Source organism: Aulostomus chinensis, chromosome 15, assembly GCF_037954235.1.
Source record: "Aulostomus chinensis isolate RoL2024-O1b breed Wild chromosome 15, RoL_Achi_v1.0, whole genome shotgun sequence".
Taxonomy (NCBI): domain Eukaryota; kingdom Metazoa; phylum Chordata; class Actinopteri; order Syngnathiformes; family Aulostomidae; genus Aulostomus; species Aulostomus chinensis.
The window spans coordinates 11,029,123-11,040,000 of NC_141334.1; the positions used below are offsets into that span (position 1 = coordinate 11,029,123).

The 10,878-nt window shown below is 42.1% G+C and overlaps 1 protein-coding gene across 1 annotated transcript in view; it reads left to right on the forward strand.

Annotated features, from left to right (window-relative positions):
- The window catches only part of frem2a (FRAS1 related extracellular matrix 2a), a 61,741-nt gene that overhangs the window by 48,663 nt on the left and 2,200 nt on the right, over positions 1-10,878 (forward strand). The window contains exons 13-24 of the mRNA XM_086226289.1: positions 517-675; positions 1,622-1,925; positions 3,688-3,819; positions 4,194-4,525; positions 7,264-7,456; positions 7,558-7,683; positions 7,787-7,914; positions 8,023-8,157; positions 8,271-8,397; positions 8,895-9,082; positions 9,201-9,347; positions 9,905-10,878. The exon at positions 9,905-10,878 is cut by the window's right edge and continues 2,200 nt beyond it. Of these exons, the coding sequence (XP_086082415.1) occupies positions 517-675; positions 1,622-1,925; positions 3,688-3,819; positions 4,194-4,525; positions 7,264-7,456; positions 7,558-7,683; positions 7,787-7,914; positions 8,023-8,157; positions 8,271-8,397; positions 8,895-9,082; positions 9,201-9,347; positions 9,905-10,453 (2,520 nt within the window). The 3' untranslated portion in view covers positions 10,454-10,878. The remainder of the gene's footprint in view (positions 1-516; positions 676-1,621; positions 1,926-3,687; positions 3,820-4,193; positions 4,526-7,263; positions 7,457-7,557; positions 7,684-7,786; positions 7,915-8,022; positions 8,158-8,270; positions 8,398-8,894; positions 9,083-9,200; positions 9,348-9,904) is intronic.

Sequence of the window (10,878 nt, forward strand, 5' to 3'; positions counted from 1 at the left end):
AAGTGTTACTGAAAAACTACAGGCTGTGAAAAATGATTTAAGTATAAAAGTAAAAAGCCTTTTGAAGGACATTTCTTCTGAAACGTTTTTGTGCAAAGCTCATAGACTTTCATGTGCTTCTCTGCACCATTTAAAAGGTCATAGAGAGATGGAGGGACACTGGTGTGTGGATGCAGGCTAGTAAGGGTTAGCAATTAGAGAAAATAATTCCTTTGGGAGGCTGGATCATGCGTAGATACGGATTTGGGAGCCGTTGAACTGATCCATGAATCAATAGAACATGTGCAATGATTAAGATGTAAGTATTTGTAAGTCTCCTTACCCAAGAAAGAGCATGTAGGGGAAGGTAGTTGTGTTATAATGAGGAGAGTAAGAGGAAAAAGTTGTTAGAAAAATAAAATACTTGAGAACTCCATTAAAGCACTCTAACATAGTTTTTGATTGCAGGACTCCTAATTCAAAAACTAGAACTTTGTCTTTAGCTCCTATTCAGTTTTAAATTTATTTTTGAAACAGGTAACCAAGGTTATTGTTTACATCGAGGAGACCAACAGCATGGCTGATGTCACCTTCCCCTCTTTGCCTCATGTGGTGTCGCTGCTCCATTATGACGATGTCGCCAGGACAACCGTAACTCTCCACCCCCCTGCTGGCTACCCTGTCATCTGTGTCACAGTGAGTCACACTGAAAATAAAAAAAAAAACTGCATTGAAATTAAAGAAAAAAATCCATTCAGTCAAGATTTGTATTTTTGAAAACAGTAAACTTTTCGTTTTTAACCAGTTTTAACCGCAGGATCGGCGTGCTTTTGCTGAGTGTTGACATATTCATGAGACTTCCAGTCCTGGATTTATGGACAGTGTAGCTCTAAATATAATAGAATAGATAGAAAAGAATTCACTCTTGCAATATCTGCTCTTGTCAGACTACATTTAAATTTGTGGGCTTTTTTCTGTAATGAGGTTGAATGACCTAATCATGACCCTCATCCTTCGGGAGAGGAGAGCACATTGTTATCCCTCAAGGCGGGCAGACGTTTCTTCAGCCAAAGTTAAACTGTCCTTCCAGAGCTGGCCAGTCCGTCCGTAAAAGACACATTAGTAGGCCATAGTCCTCGTGCTTTCATACACAGGAGAATCACTTCCACTCTCCAATAAATGCTCACTTAAATGGATTTTTGTGATGTGTTAAGTCGTTGGCTTCTCAGGTCACTGCTGTGTGTGCATGGGACTACTTTTCTGAGCTTGTGTGTGTGTGTGTGTGTGTGTGTGTGTGTGTGTGTGTGTGTGTGTGTGTGTGTGTGTGTGTGTGTTTGTGTTAGCCTGTGTTGTATGGTCAGCTGCATAGGAGGCTCCCTGTGGCGATAAAATGAAGTAATCTTGTCAAAATTGTGGAGCTGAGTGCTGCACCAGAAGGCGCAGTGTCAACAGATTTGAAAGGATCCTCAGAAACACTTAAAAGCTTGCCCCCCCCCCCCCCAACACAGATCTTGTGCTGTTTAATGATGGAAAACATGTAAACACCCTAACACACATGGGTTTCTCTGACAAAAGTGCTCCATACCTCTGTTTGGTTCCCACTTCCCCATTCACTCTTAATATATTAATTTCCATCCTCCAGGCCTGCAACACTAGATACCCAGACTATGACAAGACGGGCTCTATCTGTGTCAGCGAACACATCAACAACACCTTGACCCGCTACCGCTGGCTCATCAGCGCCCCAGCTGGCCCCGATGGCGTCACCAGTCCAATGAGGGAGGTGGACTTTGACACCTTCTTCACGTCCTCCAAGATGATCACGTTGGACTCAGTCTATTTCCAGGCAGGATCCAGGATTCAGTGTGCTGCGAGGGCCGTTAATTCTAACGGGGATGAGGGTTTAGAGCTAACCAGCCCCATCGTCACCATCAGCCAGGAGGAAGGTGAGGACAGAACAATGAACCCCCAATTCTGTGGCTCCTGTTGTCAGTCTTCAAGAGGAAGAACTAAACAGGGATTTAGTCCCAGGTTGCAATGAGAATAGAAAGGTCTTTGTTTGCCAAGCGTCATAATTGAACATTAACATGCTTTTGAATGAACAGAACCTCCTGTGTGTGAGAACGGTGTGTAAAAGCTGAATGGAAGACTCATATAATGGAAAAAAGGGACAGAAACATTTTGTGGGGGTAGAGGTCCCAGCAGTGCAGCTTTTCTGGTCTCATTTTGTCATTGAGTTTTCATCTATTAATGAACTTTAATGTTTTATTAAATATGAATTAAACACAAGTCAGGTCCTCAGACAGAAACACAAAAACATCCTCAAAGACTGTTTTGCAAATAATTAAAAGATGAATTGACTTACAGATATTGTTGATAGTAAGACATTAGCAGTACCAATGTAGTTTCTAATTGCTAATAACATGTCAGTAATGATATGATTGATACTTCAGTAAAAATAACTGATGACAACCTGGTTGGAAGATACCAAGATTTCTTTCTGGGAAAAAAAATGAATAAATAATTTTTTTGTATATGAAATATGAATTAAGTAAACTTAAAAGGATTTACCCCCCCCCCCCCCAAAAAAAAACTACAACATCAACAGTACTGACAGTACAGCAACACGAAGCTGGTGGAAATAATGAGCCCTGTGCAGCTGCAGAGGTTCATCCAGCTTGTGACTTTTACGGTTTCATATGTTGCACAAAGAAACTGCTAGTTTGGCGTTTTAGTGCCGCTCCCAGAAATTAGCCCGACATTTCCACAGCCAAAGTCTTCATTCTGAGGAGAAACAACTCAATTAACATCAGCAACTTTGGAGGTTGTAATGGAAAACTTATATTACGAGTGGAACCTCTCGCATTTTAGGGAGTAATAAGTAAAGTTTATTGCAGTTGTTAAGTTTAACGCTGATGGCACAAATTTCAAGCGCCATGATAAATCATAAATGGAACATATAGAAGTATCATTACTTAAGTTCTGGACTTAAATATCGAGGTATTTACTTGAGCATTTTCAGTTCAGGGGACTTTGTACTTTGATTTTACTAGATTTTAAGTAAATACTGTTTTGCATGTATTTTAACCCATAAATTACTAGTTATTTTGAATTAAAACATTTGGTGTTGAGAACATAGTAAAACCTGAAGGGGATTATAATTTTCCACTAACATGGCCTTTAGAAGTCAGCGTCTCAAAGATAAAATGCTCCCAAATACTTGAACTCCCAAATTTTATGTATAGTATGTACATATATATTTTTGATACATAAATAAAAACAATATCAAATACTTTTTTACTTTTAACGTTTAAGTAGAATTTTGAATGGCAACTCACTTTTACCACAGCACACTCATCTAAGAAGCAGTTCTTCGTTTTTTTTCCCACTGCTAAAAAGTAAAATACCATGTCGGCTAAAGCCAAAAACAAAAACATACCAGCACCATCCTTTAAACCATGCTCACTCCTCCTACACATCCTGAATGTAACATGTTCTAACATGTTGTCTGAAGGTGGTTGCGAGATATTCTTACACATGTGAAAATGAGAAAAGTGTCAATCACAATACCATTTAAGAATATTAAAATAACTCAAATGTGGATTTTGACAGGATTAATCATCTGTAGACACCATCATAGCAGTTGGTTTTGTTTTATTCTCTCCCTGAGTTTAGCACTTCTCGTCTATTCTCCTCTGTCATATTAAGGTATGTGTCAACCACGTAAGATGGGTACGGTCGGCGCCGAACCTTTCTCCGCCAAGCTACGCTACACTGGAGCAGACGACCTGAAACACCCCAACCTCATCAAAGTGACTGTCACCATGCCTCACATAGATGGTGGGTTGGAGCTGGAGGCAGGACCCGTACCTCAGATGAAGTGAGGTGTAATGTAGTGTGTGTATTATTCACGTTGAGGGATCCTCGGGAGCATGACAGCCAGAATATAGATCTAGGGGGCTGTATCGAACCCTGCTGTAGAAACCCTCCAGCACACCCACTACTTAACATTCCCCTCTTGATTTTTAATCAGTTTCCTTCTGCCTCGTCTCCTCCAGGTTCCCTTTTTCTGTTGCTCCCCTGCTTTTCTTTTCATCCCCTTTTCAACCCTTCCTCTTTCACTGATTTCTTTCTAAGTTTTTTTCTTTGACAGAGGTACCTCTCTCAGTGTGCAGTACACAGTAAGAATCACGCTGTCTCTGTATGGCCTGCAGGCATGCTTCCGGTCATCTCCACTCGCCCTCTCATGAACTTTGAACTGACTCTCAGTCCCGATGGAACCCGGGTCGGAAATCACCGCTGCTCCAACTTGCTTGACTACAATGAGGTCACCACTGGTCACAGTTTCATCACCGCTTTGACACGCAACCCTGAGAGCATGGGCGACACAGCACCCTATCAGTTCAGCAGCCCTCTACGGGGGAATAGCACACTACGGTTCTACAGGAACCTCAACCTGGAGGCGTGTCTTTGGGAGTTCACCAGCTACTACCACATGTCTGAGCTGCTCACCGACTGTGGAGGCACCATAGGGACTGACGGACAGGTGTGTGTGTGTATGTTTTATGTGTGCTTTTGTACACAACATATAAATTCCAATCTTTGCTTCGTATATACATCTGTTTTACTGCCAGCTTTTGCGTGAGTGTGTGTGTCCACCAGTGTTTTTATCTGTGTGTTCAGCCTGTTTACAACCATCTGAATGAGAGGGTTGCACAGACAGAACGGCACCATATCTGTTTGTCTGCGTTTACATCTGTGTGTGTGTGTGTGTGTGTGTGTGTGTGTGTGTGTGTGTGTGTGTGTGTTTGTTTGCCAGTTCTGTATCCCAGTGTCTGATAAACACACACAGCTTTGCCAACCTGTCAGTTCCCTCGTTAATGCAAAGCCTTTTTTAAACATGGAGCATTAAAGATACTCTCAGGAAATCTGTCAAAATATAAAAGAATGTCATTTAATCGGCCATATAAGCTAAATACCAACCAGCTTTGTCTGGTTTTTATTTTATTGGCTGTGGGTGCGATATAAGGAATATTCAGCTCAGACGTGCTGTTAAATCATTATGTTAGTTTGATACCAACACAATGAAGTTCCATATCCATGTGGTTACAATGTGCGATAGTTGCATCATTGCAGAAGATGATGCAGTTGCTTGTGTTGATTACTGTAAAGGGCTGCAGTATATATTCTCCTGCTTGTTGTTGTTGTTGTTGTTGTTGTTGTTGGTTAGGAGATGGACCCTTGCTTGTGTCCTGCTGCTCCTTTGTGTTTCTGCAGCCTTTGATCTGTGGGCTACTTGTGGGTGATCAGACTGCTGAGTGTGTGTGTGTGTATGTGTGTGTGTGTGTGTGTGTGTGTGTGTGTGTGTGTGTGTGTGTGTGTGTATAGGGGGGGGTGCTAGCGCAGCGGGGCATTGAAAAGGTGTATGATAGATAGAGATATTAATTTACTCGTCCCCAGACACAGCAAGAAAAGCTCACGCACGTAGTTACACATAACGCCTGTCAAGCACAAGACCTCAAGTGTTCTTCGTTAAGGGAGATCACTGTCACCCGGATTAGGTGTTGTTGTCAGGGGAGGGGGATAAAGAAGAAAAAAGGAATGGCCACAGTCTATCTGCTCCACCAGGATGCAAGAGGCAAAGAACATGGAAAGAACGGAACAGTCTCCCACCCTTGAAGATCAAAGGACGTGATTGACGTTATACGTTAGTGCTTCTATGAACGTATTTCACTGTGAATTCAGAATTTGAGTTCTGCACAGACGAGGTTCATGGAAAGTGTGAAATTCAATTCAACTATTCAAACTAACGCCTGGGCTTGTTTTTGCCATGAAAAGAGGAAAACTATGAAAATGCATTTTGCAAATGAGATCCGGTGAGCATTTAACTCACGTGATCAAAGAAGCCAGAAGAAATTTTCTTTTGCACTGTCTTTACTCTGTGTAATATCTGAGTGTGAGGGTTAAGAAAAAAAACAATTCAAATGTGTATAAAAGCTATAATTGTTTAGCCTCTTGATGTCTTTGGACCATGGGAGGAAGCCGGAGAACCCATAGAGAACCCACACAGGCACAGGGAGAACATGGAGACTCCACACAGAAAGACCCCGTGCTGGAGCCGCGGCTCGAGGCCGGAACATTCTTGCTGTGAGGACCGGTGCTAACCTCTGCACCACTGCGGCACCTTAATATTAACACTATTTGAAACCAGCAACCCTTCTATTGCTAGACGCCCACTCTACCTCTGAGCCCCTCATATTTTCAGGATGTTGTTAAATTTTGTTAAGCAGTAGTTTGTCACTGTCATTTTGTCTCTGAGGTTTGAATTCTAAATGTTCACTGACTTTGTGAAATATTGTGTCCATTTCAACTGCGTTTTTAGTGAATTATAGCACTTGGTGGATCTTATCTTTGTTTTCAAATATTGTACATACATGCAGCCTACTAGCCTAGAGGTACTGTGTGTGTTCACATATTTTGTGATGGATCTTAGGGAATGTGTACATTTCAGTGTGATAAAAAAAAACAGTAGAAAGCAATCAAGGGATTTAAACTCTTTCAAAGCTCTCTTTTTTCTCAGATTGCTTCCCTTGGCTTCTCCTCTTAATCAGCAGCTCATTACACAATTTGACCAAAGATGATGTTTCAAGATGATTCAGTAAGTTTAAAAGACAATACCCTCATGGCTCTACTGTCAAATCTTTCAAGTCACACGTACTTTTACATTCGGAGCTGGTGAACAGAGACACCTAGTGGCTATTTCAGTTATCAAGAGGAGGATCTTGGGTTAAATTCAGGTTTTGAATAATTGTTTTAGAATTACTAATGAATATTTTCAAGATGAGCTTAATGAATGGATGAAGTATTTATTTTTTTTAAATAACCTCAAAAAAGTAAAGAAAAATAGAGAAGCAGCCCACATTACTGCCCACTGTGATTGCTTTTGAACGCACACAACAAAGAATTTTGCATGTTTGAGTGGGAGTGGAACGAGTTCACGCACCTTGTGGAGGAGAACACTGTGTTCATCTTTTACATCATGTCAGTTATTATCAACCAACAACCATCATCCTTTACTCTTACAGGTAAATGCAGGTTTTGTCTCTTAGGTAATGCTTTCATCATAATAAAGGGGCCAGTTGTGATGTTCTTATTGCGAGAACATCATGTTCTTATGTCTTTCTGTTATGGATTCAGGATAAATAAGCACACTAAATGTTGCATTGATTGATTTTCTAAGTGATAGAAGTCCTTCACTCACCCCTGACTGAAAACCCCCTACAGGTGCTGAACCTGGTCCAGTCTTACGTGACCCTCCGTGTGCCTCTTTACGTGTCGTATGTGTTCCACTCCCCTGTGGGCACCGGTGGATGGCAGCACTTTGACCTGCAGTCAGAACTGCGACTCACCTTTGTATATGACACTGCTATTCTGTGGAAGGATGGCATCGGCAGCCCCCCACAGGCTGAGCTACAAGGTAGATGGTCTTTAGACAGGAAACATTTTAGCACATGCGAACTGGTCATCAGTAGAATTCATCATGGTGTGTGTGCGTGTATGTTTTTCTTTTGTCCCCAGGTGCATTGTATCCAACCAGCATGCGCATCAATGACCAGGGACGTCTGGTGGTAAACTTCCGCACCAAGGCTCGTTTCAGGGGTTTGTTTGTGGAGTCTCACTCTGGAGGCAGAATAAAAAGAGCTGGTAAGTATAAGTATTAGTATTTCTCAAAAAATATAAGTATTGCTTAGGATACAACAGTTAAATAATCATTTGATTTTTCTCCATATTAACATCCCTTACTTAGCAACCTTCATGTCCTCCATGGTGATGAGTGTGGACCATCCCGGCCTGACCTTTAACCTCACCTTAGTAAGAACTGAGCCCACTTATAACCAGCCAGTTCAGCAGTGGACCTTCACTTCTGATTTCGCTGTAAGTGTGATGGCATGAGATTAGTCTGCGCTCCAGTGTATGACCTGAAACTTTTGCCTTTTAAATAGAAGAGGATAATTAAGTATCTGTCCTCTCTGCTCTATGCAGGTCAGAGACTACTCAGGAACCTACACAGTGAAGCTGATCCCCTGTACAACCGCCCAGAACATGGAATACACTGTTCCACCTGTCTGTAGTCCAAGAGAGCCAATAACATTTGACCTCGACATCAGATTCCAGCAAGTAAGGTTCTTTTTTAAATTCTGGAGTTTTACTTTCTTTCTCTCAATCTTTTGTCATCTCTTGCTTCCTTTATCATGCAAAGCTTTTGCTAAATATCTGCATTTTGTCTCCAGGTCAGTGATCCGGTTGCAGTGGAGTTCAGTCTGAACACTCAGATGTTTCTGTTGTCCAAGAGGAGCCTTTGGCTGTCTGATGGCTCCATGGGCTTCGGTCAGGAGAGTGATGTAGCATTTTCTGAGGGTAAGTGTTCTCACATGGTTACAATACTCTTTGGTTTAGTCTACTTAAGATTACCTTAAAACACACTATCAGTTTTGCTGTGTGTTTCTCTTTGGACTATTTTTAAGAATGAGGAAGAAAAAAAAACCCACCAAATTCAAAGTAACACGTGACTTTTCAGGAAAGGAAAGGAGAGGAAGGGAAAGACTTTGAGAGTCAGCGTGACATGAACGTTGTGATCCAGATAAACGAGATGTGAAATCATCATGCAAGCTGTATGAGAAAAGACTGCCCAACAGCTGCACAATGTCCTTGTGCAGCCTGTTTATCTCTGTGATAACACACTGCTGAGAAGGACCGTCCCAAGATTCTGCATAAAGGAGACAGACACTGTTACATGGAGACCCTTCTCCCTTCATGAACTCTGTCATGATTGTAACTCCACTTTTACAAGATCAGCAAACTATAAACATGATCATAGCTATAAGTAGGATTCATTTCTTCTTCCTCGATTTCAGGTGACACCGTCTACGGTCGTGTCATGGTGGATCCTGTCCAAAATCTTGGTGACTCTTTCTTCTGTAGCATCGAGAAGGTGTTCCTCTGTACTGGTGCTGATGGTTATGTGCCAAAGTACAATCCAACCAAGTTTGAGTTTGGTTGCCTGGCTGACTCTCCTTCTTTGCTCTATCGATTTAAAATCCTTGTAAGTAAATCCTGTTTTTTATGCTATCATTAGGCGTTACACAGAAGATTAAAAAATTGCTGTTAATGCAAGCATAATTTCCCTTTTTCTATCTTCAATGTAACCCTAACCACACCAGGACAAGGCCCAGCCAGAGACTCAAGCACGAGTGTTTGGTGATGTGAACTTCAATGCTGTTCTGGCACTGGATGATCCGTCTGCCATGTCCCTCGTCAGACAGCCGGGGTCTGATGGCTTTAGACTGGATTCTACAGCCATGTTCCAGGTTCTATGTTTGTTCTATATAACCATGATTATGATTCATTTAAACAAAAAACGGAGTCCCGCAAATATTCACTTCATCTCAAAACATATGCCAATAAAATGCTTTTGGCAATGTTAGAATTTGCAGTTGATCAAATCAAAGTTGTAAAAGTTTGGTTGTTCAAAGAAAGCTTTAAATTTCTGCTTTGACACTCAGCATACTGTATTTCATCCCAGCCGATGTTATGATGTTGCGTTGTATTGTGTCACTTATTATTGCTCGAGGAGTACAGTTAAAGTGAGCTGTCAGGATGACTTGTGATTTAAGTCTTGATCTCTTTAACTGCTGCCCTGCAGCCCTTGAACCAAATGAATTTAATCAATCCACTGCATCACAGCTCGGATGGTAGAGTCTTCCTACACCAGAAATCCAGAGACTTTAACTTTCTTCAAAATATTTATTTTGGACACTAAACCTCTTTTTTAAGGGTCTGTGGCTACAAATGTCTGCTTTTTCATTTTTGTCAGTTGAGATCGAGTCTAACTCTCCAAGACGCATGTTTTTTATGTTTTCCTCAGGTTGCTGCGGGCCGTGAGTGGTACATCCACACCATTTACACAGTCCGTTCCAAAGAGAATGCCAACAGGGGCATCGGGAAGCGTAGCCTAGAGTACCACTCCTTGGTTTCCTCGAGCAGTGATCTTGCTTTGTCATCATCAAGTGGAAAAGTTCAGCGCTCCAAGAGGTCTGTTGGTGATGAAGTGCCAGAGGTCGCTGAGGATATTGGAGCCGACAACAACCGTGGTACCAATATAATGCACATCGCCTTGGACCGCAACAAGCGGCGGGCAGGGGGGTCAAATGAGCTGTTTGCTGATGGACTGGAACCTAGTGAGCTGAATGCGGACGAGAAAGAGGAGGGTCTGGTGACTTTGGTGGGAGCTCTGGTCGGGCTGCTGTTGACTGTCCTCATCATTGTCACCCTGGTGCTTGTGCTGAGATCCAGACAGAAGGAAGGTAAAGAGGGATGGCAAGAGGGGGTGCAGGAGGTCGTGAAGGGGTCTGTCAGTACAGAGCCCATGTTGGTGGTGAGGATGCAAGACTGCCACAACAGCTCGGAGGTCTGAGCTTTGCATGTGTGAATGGACAGATGGACAAATGGATGAAAAGGATGTGGGGCTTTTATAAAAGTTTGGATTTTCTTTTTTTATTTGGTATTCAATTACTTTCATAACACTACAAAATGTGAGAGTCATATGCATTATTAAGTGTGTGCGTGCGTGTGTGTGTGCGTGTGTGTCAGTGTGCGTGTATGTGTGTGTGTGATTGTGAATGTGCTTGTTATTGGAGGGCATTTCTATAATATTGGATCCTTCACAGTACCATTCTCAGTCCAAACACTGTCCTCACATGTGCTGCTAGTAGCAAAATATTTCATTTCTCTCTTACTGGCTTTAAGGTGTTAAAATGCCTGAAGCTCTCATATCCCTTCAGGACACTTCCAGTCACCAAGAGCGCTTTTCTCATAAAGCTAGTGTCACGCAGGCCAAGC